The sequence below is a fragment of the Cololabis saira genome, chromosome 14 (assembly GCF_033807715.1).
Source record: "Cololabis saira isolate AMF1-May2022 chromosome 14, fColSai1.1, whole genome shotgun sequence".
NCBI classification, from domain to species: Eukaryota; Metazoa; Chordata; class Actinopteri; order Beloniformes; family Belonidae; genus Cololabis; species Cololabis saira.
In genome coordinates this window covers 21264488-21285204 of record NC_084600.1, presented here as the reverse complement: position 1 = coordinate 21285204, position 20717 = coordinate 21264488, and the positions used below count along the sequence as shown (strand labels likewise).

The following is a 20717-nucleotide window of genomic DNA, read 5'->3' as shown; positions in this document are numbered from 1 at the left end:
ATTCATGCTTTGAAAAACGATAGTTGATATTTTGCAGGGCGGTAATGTCCACATTCTGGAAAGAGAAGAATCATGGTTTGGGAGAAGAGCAAAAGAAGCCATCCATGTTAAATAGAAAAAAACAACAACATTGAACAGACCAGGTGGCCTCAGGTTTCAGGTATCCAACACTACAGTGGTTTCACAACCGCTCACACCTAATTCATGTGACCAAAACATCTAATTGAACAGGTAAACAATGTTCACAGTACAAAACACTAACAGTTAACTGGAAAAACGTTCATGACTGTGCATGTGACTTCAACGACTCACAAGACTAAACCTCCTAATAACGGCTTTTAACCCTGAATGTCCCAACCAGTAAATTCAGATAGATTTGAAAGAAATGTTTTTAGGATGAGAAGTGAAACATTTTCAAGGATAATAAAATGTGTCAAGTACCTTCATGCTGACCTTATTTGTATTACGATAACCTGGATGACTAAAGTTACATAATTTTGGATCACATAACCCTACAAATAAAGACAGAGTGTCTACCCTGGTGCAGAACACCCACAAAATGAATAATAATAATTAATAAATATTATTATTAGGATTGAGGATTGAGTAAAACATTTTTAAAGTATAAAATTCAAGGCAAATGTATATGCTGCAATAAAAACACATGTACAGACACATGCACACAATCCACAGTGTCAACATCTTTCATGACAAAGGCTGATTTAGATTATAGCAGTTACTTATTCTGTATTGTCTTCTATGCAGTTTACAGAACAATATTATATTTAAGTCAAGTAATCTTTTTAAATGACAAATTATTTATGATTTTATCAGTTTTCTGACATTTGTTTTTGAGTTTGTTTTTTTCTTTTCACAGGTTAAGAGTGCCATCAGTCGTTAAATCAATTGCCATTTAAAGAAGTGTGCATGTCATGCATGCATGCACGTTTAAACCGGCTGTCCTTTCCCTCTGGTAGATGTGAGCGTCCGCACGTACCGTACAGTTTGTGTGTAGTCGTGCCGCGCTGTGATTTTCTATTGGCTCTTCGTTGGATTTCCGTGGCGTCTGATTGGTCCTGCTGTGGGCGTGTTCGATACGCTGCCTGGACCGCCGTCGATTCTGATTGGTCGGTAGGAGAGCTGAAGCGCCATTGGTCCAGAGCGGTTGACTATCTTCGCAGCCATTGGCTGGCGCTGGTGTCATTGCAAAAGAATGCGGAAGTCGAGTAGTCTACTGAGTCACCGTTGTGTCAGCTGATTCTTTCTGAGTGAGTAACTCGATTTATTTTTTTAAATGAAGTAACTTCTGAGCGATGTGTCGTGCGTGACATGTTCTTGATATGTCGGGTTTGTGTTGAACTCGTGATCCCTGAGCTGTTTTGTCGGTTTCCTTTGAGCAAATGGGGTAATTTTGCCCACTAGCCGGTGATAGTGTTGCTATCCGGGAGCTAACACGCGGCTAGCTGTTGCAGATATCACACACAAACATTCAGGCGCACTTTCGCTTTGTCAACTTGTCATCTGTAAAGACAGGATCCGCCTGGGGTCATGCTGTGGTGGGGATCAGCCCTGCTGGTTCTGCACCTGTTGGGTTGTCACCAGGCAAACAGAGCGCTATTCAGGGGGCATTTCTAGATTTGGGCGGTTTTGGTCAGAGAAAAGTACCTGCAACCCTTCAACTGGGGAAAAATACACTCTGATGAGGAAGAGAAACTGGATCTGCAAAATATTTAAAAGCAATCACATTGCCGCTATTTTTATCTGCTTTGCACAGTAGATTATTGGCCATTTACCAGAGAAAAATCAGTTGGCATCAAAGTCTTGAGGGATTGAAAGCATATATTTTAGGTGATCTTTCTCTTTTTTTTTTTTTTTTAATAAGGATTAATTACTACAGAGAAGGTGTTATGTAATGAACATTGGCTCAGCCTTTTAGCTTTAGTGTGTGTGTGTGTGTGTGTGTGTGTGTGTGTGTGTGTGTGTGTGTGTGTGTGTGTGTGTGTGTGTGTGTGTGTGTGTGTGTGTGTGTGTGTGTGTGTGATTGCATCCAATTTGGTGGAAAAAGTTTAGGATTTACAGGGTTTGAATAATATAACCCTTCCTTTTAAAAATACAAGCAAAACTCATCAGAATCAGGTTTATTGGCCAAGACAGGGAATTTGACTCTGTTACTTCCGCTCACTGTACAGTAAATAGCAGTAATACAGTAATCAGAGGAAGTCTCAAACTTTATGCCATGAACATATGTGATTTATTTCTTTCTTTTTTGTTTTTTTTGTGTGTTGTTAATTCTAATCATATAAGCCAAGTTGATGTCCGTTTGGAATTTGGATTTGTCAGATGTTATTTTGAACAGCCAACTTCCTGCCAAGGGATCGCATACTGAAAGTGAAATAGGTGATCTACAAGCTGCATGTTTAAGTGGACCAAACACAGAACTCAGTGATGAATCAGAAACAAGTAGAAAATCCTGTCAACTTTCTGAGTAAGGGACTTTCTGAGAGGCGTGGATGTCCACTGCAGGATCCTTTCAAAGGTAATAAATGGCTCCAAATGTTGGCCCCAGTTTCCTCATCGCTGCTGTGACCGCAGCTGATGGAGGAGGCCTCAGCGAGAGCAACACTAGCCAGGTTTCAGCAGGTGGAGGCTCCTGCAGGACAACAGGGTTAATAAATGAATATGACCAGTCTTACTGGACTCTCTGACCACTGAATATATACATACATACATACATACATACAGTGTGGACCCATTCTTGTGCCTCTGTTATGCCTTTCCACATTGCCAATCCACACAGCAATCTTTTCACTCTGTTACTACCTCCCGGGATGGAACATAGTGAAACCTGCAACAGATGATGCACATGCCTCCATGTGATTCACAAAGCACAGCGGCGCACAATGAGGGTGCTTCAGGTGTGGAATCAATCAGCTGCTTGAATGGGGGGGTACTGATGCCCAGGTATCAAACCTGGGGAGAATGGGATCTGCTGCTATTGGACAATGCACAAAAGCTTTCATGTTGTCGTATAAGACTTTGTGAGCAATGTATTATATACGTCATCTTTATGTGTTTTGGTAAAATCTCTACTACTCTAGAGCTTGTTTTTTGCAATGCAACTTCCTCAGTATGAATAAATGATAATTAAATTGTTGAAAAAAAAAAAACATTGATAAGAATTACTTGTAACGTCAATATTTCTCTTCAAACATATCAGTTGCTTTGCCATTGTAGGACTGAGCCTTCATCTTTTTTTAATTATAATTTATCCAACCTTTGACAATACTCTTTCATAAGGTGCACTTGTTTTTGACCTGGACAAAAATGTTTTTGCAACTGTAAAGATTTGGAAAAATCGTTGCTTTTTGTTTATCATGTAACGCATTGTTTCCAACCGTTTCAAGAAATGGCAGGTATACCTTCTGTAATCAAAAAGTTGTGAAATGCAACAAAGTTTTATGTGGGCGTAATTATGTGATTAAGGCTTTCTGAGATGCACTTTGAAGCAGTGTTTCCAAAAACGCCAGTTTCATGACAGCTGGTTTTGAATAAGCAGTGAGGTCTTGCGCTCAATTTTATTCATATTTCTGCTACTTTAAATATATTATGCAGAAAGATTCAATGACTGACGACTTTAACATCCGCCAACACACATACGTTGAAACCCAGGTTATAAATAATGTTGCTTAAATCTGACATTTTTTGCAAAGTCATATGACAGTAATTTAATGCGAGACTGGATAGGCAGCAGTAACTTATCTGTCATTACAATTTCAGCCAGAGGGACACGCCCCTTTTGCATGCACAATCACAGATTTCCAGAGAAGATAGCGGGTTACTTTAACTGTGGCAGCATGTGACCTGGAAGTTCCCAGGTAGTGTCTATTTTCTCAAGAATGTACTAAAGGCCCAACACTGTGCACAGTGTACATGTTTTCCACAAAGAGATGTCCATACAATCAGTTCTGCAAATTGCTCATTTCCCATGTCTTGGTGTATAGGATGAAGGAATTTTTTCTTTTTAATACATGGTTGACAAAAGTGTATGTTCACTAACGTTAAGGAGAGGACAAAGCCTATTGTGCTACGAAGTGTGATACTTCCTGCCAGTTAATGTTTCAGAAATAAATACTTAAATAATTTTTGATACAACGGATGATCGAAAAGTGCTGTAAGTCAGCATGAGGTTTTGTTCGTGGATCAGATTTTTTTTTTTCAGACCACAAGCTCCGATAGACCTGCTTCAACTTGATGCAACCAACTTTGAATTTAGTGACTACTAGGTTTACAACATGACGATCAGAAAACATACAGCACCTGACAAATATCAAAGCTTCAGAACACTCCCACCTCCAAAACTCTGTCTCTGATTCGCTTCCAGGTGCCAAACCTTTGCAAACTATTTCAATAATAATTGATTCACTCAATGCAGAGCAGCGTACAGGTCAGAACGCCAATACAACTGTAGCGGTTAGGTCGTTAATACCTGAATCATCCGCGTTGATCCTACTATACGTTCATCTGCTGGACGTCATCCCACAGCGGTCAAGATCCTCTTTGTTTACCGCATCAGTTCTAGCCACGGCGAACAGAAACGACAAGAATCCCGAACAAATTCCCACGTCCTCTTTTGATGGCTGGAGCAGTGAGAAGTGAAGAATTGAACTTCTGAAAAATGGGTTTGTTTTTGTTGTTGGGGACTGAGCAATTTGTTGCTTTTTTTTTGTAGATTTTCTTTTTTTTTTTAAAGATTCAGTTTTATCACTGAGAAATTAAAAAAGAAGCAGCTTAATTTTGAGACTGCAGTATTTTTCGTGAAATAGGCAAATGAAAATTAATTTAACCCTTTGATCTTTATTTCAAAGTAGGACTGTTTGATTGTGGGAAAGAAAAGTTGTAATCTTTTGAAACATGTTGCATTTATCAAACTTTTATCAAAAACATAATAATGTTAAAGCTGCTCAAATAATCTCTCAAACATTTTGGCCCGAACCACGAGAATAACCGTGACTTTACTTTTACTTTTGATATTACTATTGCTATGAATGATTCACTAATTGCACAGCCTTATCTCAAGCTTTATTTTTATGGTATCCTTTATTTGATAATTTCTTTGCTCTACTTGTGTTTTAACTTTGTCAGTAAAAAAGTTATTCAGTTAATTTAAGTCAACTCTTTGTCAGCAGGAAGTCCTTTTTATTTATGGCTTCAAATGTAATATTATACCTTTTTTGCATTTATAGGTTGTTGTGTCTGACCTCATCTACGTGGTTAGAACTAAAAGTTCAAATAAGTCACGGGTGTGCTGTGACTTATGCCCTGTAGTATAGCTTCTTTCACTTTGAAAAGCAAGTCAAGAGTGGGAGGGAGAAGGAGAGCAACGGTGACGGTGCAAAGGAGGGAGGGAGGGAGGTATGTCATGCACTGGATTACAACCAGTGTGTTTGGAAGACGGGTGCTACCGCAACTTTTCAAGGCACGAGCTTTTAAAACGACTGCAAAGGTTAGACAGAAGGTTAAGTAAGAAGTTTGATTCAGCACTGTGTACAGGTAAGACACAATTACTTCAAAAATGTTGTTTTTTTTTAGCTTAGAGTAGCGTTTTTCTGTTTGTTGAGCAGTGTGCAAAAGGGGGTGTGTCTCTGGGCAAAAAAAGTGTGGGGAAGTGAGAGAACAGCAATACACAATGAAAACTTTGATAGTTTAATGTTTCGAGAGGTTATTTTTTTGGTACTTCTGGTCCTTAACCCAAGGAAGTGAACACTTTGTCTATGTTTTGTCTCACTACCTGTGAATGTTTATGTTCTCTGTTGTAAACTTGGACCTTGCATGCAATTCTGCTCGTTTGAGCTTAAAATGCACAAGAAGGAAGTCAGCTCTGTCAAAGACTTTCAGTAAATAGTTTTGTTTCAAACTTGAATGTTTTAGCTTTTATAAAGCATGTGATCATTGTAGCAATGTATAGCACTGTTCAGATATCCACCGTTGTGTTGTTCCTGTGCAAGAGATACAAACATGGTAGCAGCTGCAGATACTCTGTTTCTACAGTCAAGTATACTACGAAGATTGAGGTCACCTGAAACTTTGCAGCAGACATCATCATTACAGTGACAATACACTTTGACATTTCAAAACTTGATAGATGTTTTGTTTTACATAATTAATTCATTTACTTTAGTACCTATTGGTAGTTTTAGAACAAAAACAACATTTTTTCTAGTTTTATTCCACATCTACGGTCTCCTCCTTCTGCTGTCTGTCTGACTGCTGTTGCTCTGCCGATTAGCAAAGAATGTTGAGTTTGCATTTCCTTTAAATCAGTATCTCCAGTCAGCTCAGCTCGTCTGTTCCAGTGTCTCTGTAGTGGTGTCAGGGTACACGGCGGGCACGTCCCTGCAAGCATGCGTGCAGCACAGCATGTATGCAATGCTTATGCTCTGACTTGACTTTATTTATGGTGAGCATTTTTTTTTGCTCTTGTACACCAGTCAAACCATCACCCATCAAGCCTGACAATATCTGGGGAACCATCAAGATTTTGGTGTCGTCGTCAATTCTGCAAAATTAAATCTACAGCTTTTATGTGTAGTCCCAGCTTTCATTATGTGTGGTCTACTTTTAAACCAAGAAGTTTTGGACTTCAGCACTTTAAGCAATCATAAACACTTCACTGCCCACACGCAAGTCTGAAGGTAGTGTTTTTTTAAACATGTTTTCATGTTGGCAGGATCTGTTCTTGGCACAACCGAGCCCAGTAGACAGGAGGAGAAGGAGGGATCTGAGGAGGAGCGCCCTGAGTCGCTCTCTACAGCACTGGCTGGCAGCATGGTGAGTAGGGATATAATAACACCTTTTTTTTTCTTTTTTTTTTAACTTAAAAAAAAAACTGCTTAAACTACTTAAACATTTTTCAAAACAAAATCCATAGTACTAATACTATAAAACATTACAAATATCAGTGTGGCACTCTGATAACTGGACAGTGAATTATGTCATTATCAGATCTCGATACCGATATCAGATCAATCTAAACGCTAATACTGAGCGAACTCCTCTAATGTGCAAGAAATTACATTATGCTGATGCATTTTCTGCTGAAGATTCCTGTTTGCTTTCTGTGAGCATCCTGAAACTAAAATGGCAGGTTAAGACTTTGCTGTTTCACAGGAAATGGCACATTGTAGTTGTTAGTTTAAACAAAGGTGTTGTACAAAAACATAGTTCACATTTCAGACTTCAGTCATTGCTTGAGATGTCACTGTTTAAGGCCCCGTGTTCAGTTAAATGTATCTTTATTATCTTTTTTTTTTTTTTTCCATGCAGAATTTTTTGCACGCATACTGTTTTCTACTATAAACTGATCAGTATTATTGTTTAAAAGCTGAACACATTTCTTATTCAGTAATGTTGGATGCTGTTATTTCACTTTTACCTCCAGCTTATTCTTTGAGTCTAGCGGTACTACTACTTTCCTTTCTTTGGGAGCCACAGAGGGATCATGCAATTGTTTCTACATTAATTACTCCTACTAGAGCCTCACGAAAAAAAAACACAACCAGAACACACCCAGAACCAATCTCCAGTCAGGGTTTTGTGGAAGGTAATGAAAGTGTAGCTGTAGTTCCCAGGCCAGTTGTATTTTTTTCTCAGCAGGATGCACCTTTGTTGCACTGCTGTTAACATTCCCACATGCCTCTGCATCACTGAAAGTGCTGTGTAGCAGGTAACAGATGTTGCATCTTTGATGTGGCTCCCTGCCACGTGCCTCTTTAACAACTCTGTCATTGAGTGCATCTATACTCAGTTGACCTCCCACTCACTTAGATAAACTCTGTATATAACCCGACATGTTTAGAAATCAGTATCATAAGTCTAAAAAGAATGGTGAAGAATTTTGTTATTGTTCAAGATTTAGATCTGCTACGTTAGATACTTGAAGGGGTTTATCAATGATCCATTTTTTTCCAGAAGTGGGTAGTATTGGTTATTCAGTCAAATCAAACACATTAGATATATTTTTACTTGTTTTGAATATGCAATTTACCCAGATTTCAAGTTGGAAACAAAAGTAGTTTATTGTTTAACCTGAAACATGTATAATGTTTGACTCAAGAGTTTCTCATATTAAGGCTCTAAAACTGCACCATTTATTTATTTATGTATTACATTCATGCAGTATTCAAAGTCTGTTTATAACAAACCTAATAACTTTTTTGGCACGACGAGGTTCAGTAACGTGGGAGAGCCATGGGTACGTAAAGGCCCATCTTGTTAGCATATGTGAAACGTTTGTCAGCCAGAATAGCTTTGTTTTTAACGGAGAGGGAGCAAGCACCGACCAAATGAGTGACAAATTCCTTTTGAAGCTATTGGGCACAGCCTTTGTGAAACGAAAATAGGAAGTGTAACAGGAGAGTGTGTGTCTCAGGGTTCTGCTCAGCTGTGTCCTTACAATGTCGGCATGGCCAGACGCCCAGTTCTCAGTCTTTTTCTCCAAAGCTTCAGGCTTAATTGATGGCAGTGGCTGATTAACAAATAATGCAGCCGGCAAGGCAAGTAAAACGAGAATGCAGAGCTCGGAGTCTCTCCCTGTGTTAAAGTTTAAGTTCATGCAATACCCAAGCCATCATTTAAGTGACCGCCCCCTTGCTTATTGTGCTGCTCATGGGTGTAGTCAGAAATACACCCTGCATGTACAACCACGATCAGGTGTGTTGAACACACCATACTACTGTACTTAAATCACTAGAAGTCAGCCATGGTCGCTGTAATGTTTGTGCGGGGGAAGTTGCGTGCCATACCGCTTCAGCTGCCTGATTGCCACAAATAATGTTGTCTCTGTCACTCTGTAGGTTTGATGTAAATTACATTTTCATATGGACTTTTGTAGCATGTGCACCAGCAGTTTGTAGTACAGGTAATATGAGCCGTTTCATCCAGTCTTGTGAAGCAGCTCTTAATTGCTTCCCAGCCCTTTTTCCCCTTACTGACCCAAGACAGAATGTAACTTTTGTCTGCTCATGTTGCACTGCTATTAGCAGGATGATGCGAGTATGGAAATGAGGACAATGGAGATGCTTTTACCCTGAAATGCAACTTGTAGGAGTATTTGGTGGTTTTGGATCCATGTTTATGTACTGGCATCATGCAAAAATGACTTAAGAGTTACTCCTCATATGACGTTACCTTGTTCCGAAAGGTTCAAGTGACCTGGACGTGTGGGCTGTTTTAACACTCTGACCAGCTGAGCATCAGTAGGGCTGTAGTTGAAGCCAGAGGGTTTATTCAAGGTTGTGGTTAATTATTTGACTGTAGCTCTACCCACATGAACATTTGCTTCTATCTCCGTTTGACCCTAAGGTTTATGAAATCTTGACGTCACGCCCATGTTGGAGTTTGTTCACATGTTGGTTACTTTGTCACTAGTTCAATGCAGGTTTGACTTTTTGTTTCATATGAACTTCTTTTGCGCTGCCTGGCAGCCAATTAGAAAAGAACGTGCAGTTAGTGAATTGAAGAAGCGACATTTTAATAATTAATTATTTTGAATTCCTTTATTATTTTGTGGCTCTGGTGGCCTTTATTGAAAGTAGCCTCGACAGGAAATTGGGGCAGCGAGAGAGCGTGGAAGGAAGAGATAGATAAAAGAGTCACACCCAGGCAGTCGAACCTGGATCAGCTGCACGAGGGCTGTGGCCTCTAAGTGGCCTGTCAGATTTATCAAGGGAGATATCGGCAACCATGATGAGTCATTTTGATTCTCTTTATTAAAGGTCAAGGTTGCAGAATGGAAACGTGTGTTTGTTTCTGCCTCTTGCCTCAAATTCTTCTAGTTTCTTCTTAAACTTACTTCAGTTCAGTTTAATGAAAAGTTTAGAAACAGAGATTTCCGGTGTCTCAGCTCCACATAGACACCTAGCCTCATGTCTTATTCATGTCGTACGTTCATATCTCTATGTCAACATGTGGACTGACACTCTGCGCTGGTGGTTTGCTGCCCTATTTTCCTAAAATAAAACCTGAGACACAGGAGGCCAAATCTGGTTCTGGCTTTTGTCGCTGGATCAGGCCGGGGCTGGGCAACCAGAGATGGTGAATTTATTTATTTATCCACTGTGGATCCACTCACAGAGCAGCTCGCAATGTTTCTAACTTCCCACCCAGTTTAACAAGCTTTTTATCCATTGATTTTTCATTGTTGAACTATAGCTGTTGTTTAAAGCTATTTGCCTCTCTTATATGTAGGGGGTCTGCGACATAACTATTTTTAATCATTGGTGATTTGCCAATGGAAAAAGCGCTGAGTCATGCTGACGGAGAAGCTAAGGTTGCTCTTACATTTTACTTTTTGAAGCCAGTTATTATGTTTGTGGAATAGAGTATTATTCAGTTAATATTTAGCACCATAGACTTACAAAAAGTCATGTTTTTGTAGTGTTTGGCTCAGCTACAAGGGATGTCGGCACCAAAAAAAAATCTATTGTTGCATGTTCTAGCAGTAGCCTATAGACTTAAAACAGATTTTGATAAACTGTGATTATTAAACTTTCCAGAAAAAAAGAGGAAACAAAAACACCAGACTCAAATGTAGTTTTAAAATAATGTATTTTTGAGTCCAATTCTTCTAAGTCTAGCTTGTTTTGAGGCTAAACATTGATTTGATGATACCCAGACGATCGTCAAAGATGACATCAGCAAGCTAAAGAACAAACTCTGCACCAATAAAGATCACTTGGTTGTGTATCATAGGTAATTTAACTATTTATGCATCAATTTAGCTGCCTACAGCCACGACATGGTGGTCAAATTTTTACTGTTAAACAATTATAAATAAAATAAGTTGACATGTGACATGAAGGAGCTGTAGCAGTTTTTAGCTCAGTAGCGCCACCTGCAAGCCATTTAAGTAATTTAAGCTCCACATCCTGGCGTGGAGATTAAGTTACTTTACAACAGTCTCTAAGTTTTACTCTTGTTCAGTCTCTTGCTCAGTCACTGTCATTTTCTCTTCTGTTGTTACTATCTTGACTCTCTTGGTAACTTCCGCCGTAATATCCACTGTAGCTCTGTGAGCTTGTTTCAGCGTTGTTGATGTGTGACACACAATATGCAATTATCACAAGAGACTATTGGGATGGAAGTCAAAGTTTATGTTTTTTGTGTGTGTTTTAGCTGATTGTATGAAATGGAGACTGTAGGAACTTCCCAAAAATAATCAAATATTCCTTCAAATGATATTGAAGCTGTTTGAACTTTTTTTTTTTTCTAAACTCCTTGGCGTTGCTTTAACATCTCATAATCAAATGAAGTTGAATATGGTTTCAGTTTTTATTTACAATAAAAAACAAATGAAGGTTATAGGGCTGGGCGATATGGACCAAAAGTCATATCTCGATATTTTCTAGCTGAATGGCGATACTCGATATATATCTCGATATTTTTTCTGTGCCATAATTGGGGTTTCCCCCAAAGCATTATAGCATAGCATCTCTGTTAGCTTCATTTTTTTCTGAGGCAAACCCTTAAAAAAACAGTCAGTTTTAATACAAAGCCTCGTGCCAAATGTCACACAGGTACCTTCATTAACAGAGGTCTGCACAATATCAAAATGTATAAAACAAATGAAATAAAAATAAACTGCCTGCATATATAAAATAAAAATGCTTCTTGAATAAAATAAAACAAATATCCCTTTCCTGCATAACAATTAAATTAAAATACACTGTGCAATTAATACAATGTAGACAGTAACAGGCAGACTTTTCCACTGAGGTTGACAGTTGTGCAAATAACAAAACAGTTGTGCAAATCTCAAATAAAACATTCAAGTCAATTTGTCACAAAATAAGCTAAATCAAAATCATTAATAATTTTTTTTTTTTTTTTTTTTTTTTTTTTAAATCGATATAAACTATCGATGTCTCGTACCATATCGTGTTTGAAAATATATCGATATATATTAAAATCTCGATATATCGCCCAGCCCTAGAAGGTTACTAAGGAATGTTGTTGTCATCATCTTTTTTGTTGTTGTTCTTGTTTCTTCTCTCTCATCTCTTGTGTTTACAAAGGTAATGCAACAGAAATCTGATGTATCCACAAATCCCATACGTTGAGATTTTTATTTTCCTGGACATATTGTAGAAAATATGGAAATCTTAGGTCCTAAAAGTCAGAGATTTACCGTTTCATATGAAAATATTCCTCTGGACTGCAGCACTAGTTGGATTGGAATTACAAAGGAACAAATGTGACTGTTACTTCTGTGCTTTTTAGTTAAAAATTGTTCTGGACAATTTGTGCATAATAGTATGTAGTTTGTATGTATGTATGTATGTACTGTATGTAGTTTGTTGAGCAGTTTCCCTGTTGTAACGTTACAATGTTGTAACGTTACCTCCTATCCAGCTCCCAGGGATAATTAACCACGTCTTCATCAGCAGCTTCAATATCGATTCACTCATCTTTCTAGGGACAGAAGTTATATTGCAGACAGTATACTTATAACAGAGGACATGCAAAGCAACTGAAGCAAATCCTTTTGACTGTGAATAAAATTATCAGGCCTTAAATGCACCTAAGATTGGATTGTAGGAAAAAAAAAACGAGACAGGAAATGCCAGAACCACACATTCATCTTGTGAAAGCGTGGCTCCATCAGGTCAGAATGACATTACAACCTTGCTCCCATTGAAATGAATCATATGTTCTGTATTACTGCATCCAGCCCGCGTTCTGTGTACTACATTATTTGTGTGTTGCATAATGTGGGGACATGTAGCTGTAGGTGAGTGCCTGTCACGACTCCACCAGGGAGTAGGAAGGGGGAGGGGGGTGTCGTCCCCGCTACAGTATGAACATAGCACATGGCACACAGATCCAGTGACCTTCCCTGATCATAAGCACAATCAGGTTGAGCATCAACTGATGCTGAGCAGGATTTTTTTGGGTTAGTCCCTAGAAGATGCTAAAACACAGCAGACTGGGAGAATTTGGCTTTAAAAAGCTTTGTAACCAGAAACGTCAAGATAGATTCCTTCTCTCCCGAAACCCTCCCTCCTCTGTCTTCTGCCACGTTGTTGCCTGCTGCACCACCTCCAATGCAGTGTCTTAATAATGGTATACCTTTCACCGTGAGGTGTCTCTCATTCCTCAGTGTTGGATTTGGCTCATGTTTTTTTTCTGTGCTCTGTACGTTTAACAGACACCGTGTACTTGTAGGTGTGAGCGACGGCTGCAGCGTACTGCAGCTGATGTCTTATGGTGCACGTGCAGCAGAACCGTCAATTGTTTGCCGGCTCTGCTGCCTCCTTGCCGAGGGAGAAGCGTGTTAGCATGAGGATCTGTCGGGGAAGAGTGAACGAGGAGGGAGTGGGGGAGGAGTAGCGTGAGGAGAGGGAGATGAGGAGAAATGTGAGCAATGTGAATGTTAGAAAGGGAGGTAGATGCGCATGCAGAGGGTGGAGCTTAGCATCAGGCAGTTCCCTCTATTGCTTTCTCTCCTGCTTTCTCTTCTACCGGTCCCCCCCCATCCACTCACTACACTCGAGAAGCCGCATCTGCAGTCATTTCCCATGTCCCCCCAGTTCTTACTGGCCTGATTGCCTGGATTGCTGCTCCTTTTTATGGACTATTCTGCTTTTCTCAGCTGTGGAACAGGGAGCTGTTTTCTCTGCTCTCTCCGGAGCAGTGGGGTGGGGAGGGTGGGGGGCCGGAGATGGGATCCTAAATGAGACTGACATGTTGTCCCATAACACCTTTTGAGAAGAGGAAACGTACAAAAGGTGCTGGAGGGGAGCGGGGTGGCAGACAGAGGGGTTCGGAGCAGGCGAGGGCTGGACAGGCTGGGGGAAGAATGGTTACGCCGGCTCCTCATGCTCTGGTTGTGCTGCTGCTCTACAGGCTGCGTGTCATTCAGACACAGTCCTGCCTTTCCTCGACATGAGCCTCGCAGGAAGAGTCTCCTGCTCCATGCTCAACTGCTTCGTAAGTCCTCAGACTTCACTTATGGTAGTAATCCTTTTAGTTTGTTTGTGATGGGTGCCTATGAGAGCCATCTTCTCCCCTACCGCGCCTGTTTTCCAGTAAGTGGGGTGGGTGGGGGTGGGGTCGGGGTGCTCAGTCAACATAGCGTATGCGAGGACTGCAGTTTTTAAGTAATCACATTGACGTAAAAAAAAGGAAACTCCAATTACCTCAGTATCTTCCCAAGCGTAGAATAATGAAAAGCCACCTCCGTAGTCTTTTTTTTCACCTTCATTGTTTGGAGGCCCTTGACCTGCTGATGTGGTGATGGGCAGGGAGGAGAGAAGGGGTCCCGTCTGGAACGGGTCACGGAAAATGTTTGTGCCGCTGAGAAAAAGTACACTGTGTGCTGCTGCGGCGGTATCAGAGTGATGGATGGTGTTAACTGCAGTGGATAAGAAGAATTGGGCCGCTTGTGGGACACGAGGGAACAAACAGGTGCCTCTCTTGGATGTAATCTGGACGGTGCAGTGAAAGAGTGGACACCTAACATCCAGACAGTAGCTTCAACATCACCGTCTTGGAACCAAAATAACGTCATGCTTTATTTTTAACCTCTCACTTTTTAGTGTTGGAATGGATATAACAAGTCATTTTTAGCAAGTCTCATTTAAACATTGTCCTTGTTCACCAGGAAACACTATTTTTTTTTTGTTTTGTTTTGTTTTTCTCCCCCAAATATGATATTGCACTTTCATAGGTGAAGTTTGACATTTTTTTTGTAGTAATACCCATTGAAAACATTCGATATGAAATATAAATAACCTATATGGAATCTATATAAACCTAAACTGCAGTACTGTGGAAAAGTCTCAGGCACCCCTAGTCTTGTTTTAAATCACTATTCCTATTTAAACATCACTGTTTCTTTAATCTCAGACATGGATTTAAGGTTGTTATATATGACAACAATAACCTAAATCCTTGTCTGTGATAAAAGAAACGGTGAAGTTTAATTATAAACCAAGATGAAATTAACTTTATTGAATTACTATTCATATTTATTTTTTATTTTTTGTACATTGACAATATTGGACATTAAACAATTAATCGGTAGGCCAGTTATTGGTCATCAGCATTTAAAAAAAGCTTTTATCCATCAACTAAATAATATCCAGACAAAATAAAACCTCTGTGTGAAAATAGCTCTGCAAGTGAAAGTAATGTAAAGTATTGACTTGGCCTAGGCCCTAGGTGATGTGGCCTCAGGTCATTTTATTTTATCTCAATTTTCCTGATGGAAGAGTCCATATCTTAGTAATTTAAAACAACTGAAGGGAAACACACGCATTGATGAACAATTAAAACCAAAGCAATTATTTTTAAGCACAATTGCTTAAAATGAAAATGATTTATAAACAAAGTTTACATTTTTGTTTTGATTTAAATGCAGTATTATGCTGTTTATGGGAAAGTGTGTACTCGCAGTAAAAACATAACAAAATATTCAGCAAAAACATACAGTACCTAATAAGGGCAAGATTATGTCGGCTGTAGATTCTTATTGGAATAACTTTTAATTGATCCAATCTGGTATTTAGTGTCACACTCAGAACCAAGCACAGGTTTAATTCTTTAAAGGAGACATACAGATGTTTGCAGATGTTATCAATTATTAATTTGATATGCCTTTTAAAGGAATCAGGTACGGTACCTTGCTTAAGACTGCTTAAGGTTCTTAGGACTTGTGCACAATACTGTTCTTTATTTATACAGCTCAAATGTAGTTAAAAAAAACAGTTAGTAAAAGGGTTTATTTTGAATATCACAATCCACAGCTGTTTTATCAGCTGTGTGAAGTTGTTGTGAGTTAAAGGCTCACCCAAGCAGGGCTCAATGCCGGCTGAGGTATCCTGATGCTAAACATAGTCATTACTTTGCTATTTTGAACTGGCAATAAGCAGATCAGCTGAACAGGAACAGGGTGCCATAATATTATGTAATGGCAATAAAAACATAGATAATCTGCAGTATAACCCTTTGTCCATTTAGGGCCAACTTTGCGTTGGTGCTGTAGTTTAGGCGTGTCTTTTTGTTCATATTTGACAGACCTACACAATATTATGCCAAAGTTTATTACAACCAACATATGACAGCAGTGTCTGCAGTTTCTCTCCTAATCATAGTAGTTTGCTTGGTGCTGATAACAGGCATGAAAAAGAGTGTTTTTGTTTTCTACAACTTTAAGATCGACAAAAAAATGTGAAACTCTTCAAGAAGAAAAGTTTAAGATTTTTCTCTCTCAAAGCACTTGCATGGGGCCTTTGGACTGATGTGGGTAAAGTTCCTGGGACATTTTTGACTACAGTGGAGGGGAAGAAAAGTTAATCTGTTCGGTGGAGAAAGTAAGAAAATTTCCCAAAACAAGTGATTGAGTCATTCAAATACAGGACATTCTGGAGGAAAACATCACATCATCAGTAAAGAAGTTGAGTGTGAAGAGGGAAGGCATCATCAAGGTTTAGCATAACCTCTGAAACTCCTCTCACCTAATCATAACTGAATAAAGCCCGAGTTAAACCCATGTAAGATGCAAGAAACTCAAATCTAGAAAATGTTTACAACAAATAATAAGCAAAAAGTCATCGAAATATAAAACTCTAAACTATTACCTTTCCTCAGCCATGTTCAAAATGTTATTTTGAACATGGTGCTGCTGTATTTTTTTATTTTTCAAAACAAATTTGGGTAGTTGCTGGATAAGTCAGTTGGAACTCCAAGTTTGATCACATTTAGCCAATTTCTAAATGTAACTGCTTCAGAGATGGTAGTCGTGCATCCTGCTGATGCTTGGCAGACTCCATCCTAATATTTAGCATTATAGATATCTATTGGAGGGAATTGATGACTTTGTGGAGCAACTGCCAATGAGAGTGCATAAGATGAATAAGAACTTGGAAAAAGGATATAAAAACCTTGCATCAAACGCAAGTAAGATCGTAAGATCTCCTTGGTCTCAGAGATAAATTTGGTTGAACTTTGAACATGCCAGCATGCAGTTTCATAAAGACTCCAGAAAGAGTGATGGAGAGAGAAGTTCTCGTCAATAACAGACTAAGCAAAACAGATTTCTCCAACAGGATCTCTTTGTATTGTAGTGTAACATTTGTGTTGGGAAAAGCTGAATAATTGCCCAGATCTAACCGCATAAGTTCAAGTTTATTTATAAAGCCCTTTAAAAACAACAGCTGACCAAAGTGCTAGACAAGCAAAAGAAAAACAAAACACAATGTAAAACATAAAACACATAAATAAAATAAAACAATCATAATAATAAAGATGTCAGGTGTCAAGTCTGAACCCATTACGATTACAACACCCCCAGAAAGGACGAAGTAAGTTGTGTTGCATACATAATCCAACGATCTGATGATTCTGAAAATCATGTAGTCTTGGTTTAGATTTACCGTAGTTATTCACAGGAACATCAATCTTTATCAGGTAGTGCAAACTTTTCTATGCCACTGTATCCCAGGCTTCCTTCTATGTTGATGCCATGCAGTTATTCAACATTTTGGCTGTTTTCTCTGTCTAAAAAAAAAACAAACTAAAAAACTTACCAATAGTGTTTTTATTTCTGAACCATGATGACCAGGCTTACACAATTTATGATCCGTCTTTAATATGTCTGTGGTGCAGCTGAGTCGGCACTCGGGCTTCTGCGTCAGAGTCTGTATAATTTAGTATCCACGTCCCGTGTGATTTAAGAGGATCACAGCTCCGCCAGTATTCTCTAGCAGAAGGAGGCTGCAGTGTTTTCATCGTCACCTCCATTATTGTGACCCAGCAATAGGAAAAACCAATCTTCTGCTTTTGTTCCACAACTCGATGTTTATCTCCCCGTGCAGCGTCATGTCTACAGTAAATGGAACCATAAAAAGCATTATTGAATTATTTCTGATTTTTCCATGACTCAGATCATGTTATATCCTTAGGCGAGAAACGTAATTAGTACAGGTAAAACCAAAAGCTTTTTTGAGGTTAGTCTTTTGGATGGATAGCTTTCTTGCACCAACTTGGCAGCTGCTTTCCTTTTTTTTTTCTTTTTTTCTTCTTTTTCTGGGACCAGATCTTAACTCTCGTACGCAGTCCAAGAGTCAGGACGCCAAGGAGGTCATCACCGAATGATGACTAAAAACTGGTCTGATGACCTGTACAAAGACAAAGTTATAAACTTTATAAACTGCATTGATTGACAATTCGTCATCTTTTTGCTTGTGCATCTTTTTTTTCATAATAATATTTTATTGATTTTCAGTATTAACACAAAAGGTATAAATCAAAAACTGAATACAATACAAACAAAAAGAAAAGAAAAGAAAAAAAAGGAAAAAGAAAAGGGCAATCGACACATCTATCTGCTTGTGCATCTTAATTACCAATCAAATCGTTACAACTATTACTACGTTTACATGCAGTCAATAACCCTTTTCTAACCGGAATATTAGCAATAACCCGGTTGCGCACGGCCTTATAAACACCAATAACCCCTTTGAATAACCTGAATTTGCTCATAGCCGGTTTTTAAAAACCAGAATATGACCCCTGGGTTACTCCTTTTCTAACCCGAATATTTGGTCATGTAAACGCCTAATAGGATTTCCCCACAAAAGGAACATTGATTTGTTTTCTGCGCATGTTTTTTTCACAAGGAATCTTGTTCTTTTGAGTCCAGGAAGTTCTTATAAACATGGAGAAACGCAAGACCAGGAGGAGACTAATTACTTCATAAATGTAATGAAAGATATGAACATTTTGGCATTTGTAGACGGTAGAAAGTTCCAGGATAGCGAGATTTACAAAAAGGTGAGCAAAAAGTTGCGCAAAGCAGGATTTGTACGAACGCTAGACCAGATCAAGCACCGCTGGAAGACGCTGAAAAAGGCGACTTCTACTGGGCTGTTCATCCGCCGTGCTGCTGTTATTGTTGTTGTTTTGAATTTGGATACAGGAAGAAGAAGCGGAAATGACGGGAATTGCGTCATGACGTTCTCCGTGCGTCGCTGGTTTGATCGGGATATCCCAAATGATTAATTACCATGTATACAGGGATAACCTTGTTTGCATGTAAACAGAATATTCAGAATGTTTCAGTAACCGGAATATTGACCTTAACCTGAATTTTGACTGCATGTAAACGTAGTCATTGAATAATTAGATATTTCTCTGAAGCAGGGTTTTCTGCTTTCTTTAAGAGTACCTTGCCCATATCCACTTTCCACAGAACTTGGAGTACAGCCATGTTCAAACACTAAAATGGGATTGATTGTTTAGAACGCCTATGAAATATTAATCTAGTAAGAGATGAAGGGAAAAAGAAGAGGGCTTTTTGAGAGAGTAATCGCTGTCTGGAGTCTTTTCGTCTTTGGGACTGTGCTCCCAAATCCTAAAAAGCACTATATTTGTCTTTCTTGTTTTTCACGTCAGATTTGTTTCCATCGACCATCACCATATTCTGAATTTCTGAATACCCCTGACTTTTTTTTTTTTAATTTTGCCTTTTTTTTTTTTTTGCCATTATTTTGGGCATTCTGCCAGGCTGTGTCTGCCTCATTTGTGTCCACCATCTCAAATTATTGTGCTCGCATATTCACAAGGTCACCTCTGGATAGTGCTTCGCTAATCTCCACAACTCGAGGACAAAGCCATAGTCAGATTAAGTAAATAATCTGGCCAGGACAGCAAATTCTTAGTGAGCGAGAGAGACCGGTAGAGATAAAGGGACTCGGCCTCTACAAAGTGTCTGTTGTAGCCATGGAAACCAGGCACATTCATCTAGACTGCCAGTTTTTTGCAGTCTCTCCACATAGACCTCTGTAATGTCACGTGGCCTCTTAAAATTATATTTGCATATACATACATGTGGAAATATCTGCAAAATGGTGCAGAAAATGTGCAAACTCACTCATTATATTGCAACAATTGTGTCCCCCCCACCCCTCATCATCGAGATCCCACCACAGAGACACTATTAATCTGCTTTGTCATGTCTTCCTGGTCGGCTGCTGCAGTGGTTCCTCTTATAGCTGATGCTATTTAAGCAAAGCATTTTATCATGATATTACATGTGCTGTCAACTCTGGCATGTATTTTTGATGAATGCATGGAGCTGCACGTGTGTGTGCTCACATGGCCGCCAGCTCCAGCTTTTTGAACGCCAGTTAGACGAAGGTGGGGGAGCGCGCACAGGCTCTCAGCAGTGACGAAGCAAAAATGTGTCTGGCGCAGGACAAGCTGTGCTCCATCCTTGAGAGTCTGTAGAGCGTTTATCTCTTTCTTTTAATCTACTGTGAGCCCATCGCCTGAAATGGATCAAAGACGTAGCGGGGGCAAAAAAGAAAAGAAAAGAAGCTTTGCTGCTTGAAATTGTTTAAAATATAGAGCCTTAGTGGCTCTTTGGGTATTCTCAACATTGGAAAAAGCCTTCAGATGCCACTTATGACTTCAACTATAATTGTTATCCTACCTTGTTCTTCTCTTAGACTGCATTTTCTCAGTTTCCAACACAAGTTTCTCTGAACTAAACATAGTACTGTAAGTTGTTGCCCTTCCTCTCCTCTCTAACAATGACTTAATGTAAATATCAATATTCCTATATTAACCTGATGAAATGCCAGTCTGAATACAGCACTAGTTAAAATATTTTTTTATTTATCTTATCCCAAAAAGGTAATCCTGAGTGTGAGATGGTC

General features: G+C 39.1%; 1 protein-coding gene and 1 long non-coding RNA gene across 3 annotated transcripts in view; one reads left to right on the top strand and one right to left on the bottom strand.

Moving 5' to 3' along the window:
* Window positions 1–2036: 2036 nt before the first annotated feature.
* Window positions 2037–14372, bottom strand: LOC133459819 (uncharacterized). Its single transcript, XR_009784072.1, has 3 exons — window positions 14196–14372; window positions 2741–2845; window positions 2037–2650 (listed from the first exon to the last, which is right to left on the bottom strand). It is a non-coding gene; the product is annotated as an uncharacterized LOC133459819 (long non-coding RNA).
* The window catches only part of mtmr4 (myotubularin related protein 4), a 39880-nt gene continuing 32974 nt past the window's right edge, over window positions 13812–20717 (top strand). Inside the window, exon 1 of one of the 2 annotated variants that reach the window (XM_061740119.1) lies at window positions 13812–13986. In XM_061740119.1, the coding sequence (XP_061596103.1) occupies window positions 13942–13986 (45 nt within the window). In that variant the 5' untranslated portion in view covers window positions 13812–13941. The remainder of the gene's footprint in view (window positions 13987–20717) is intronic. The other variant, XM_061740120.1, reaches the window with a different exon arrangement.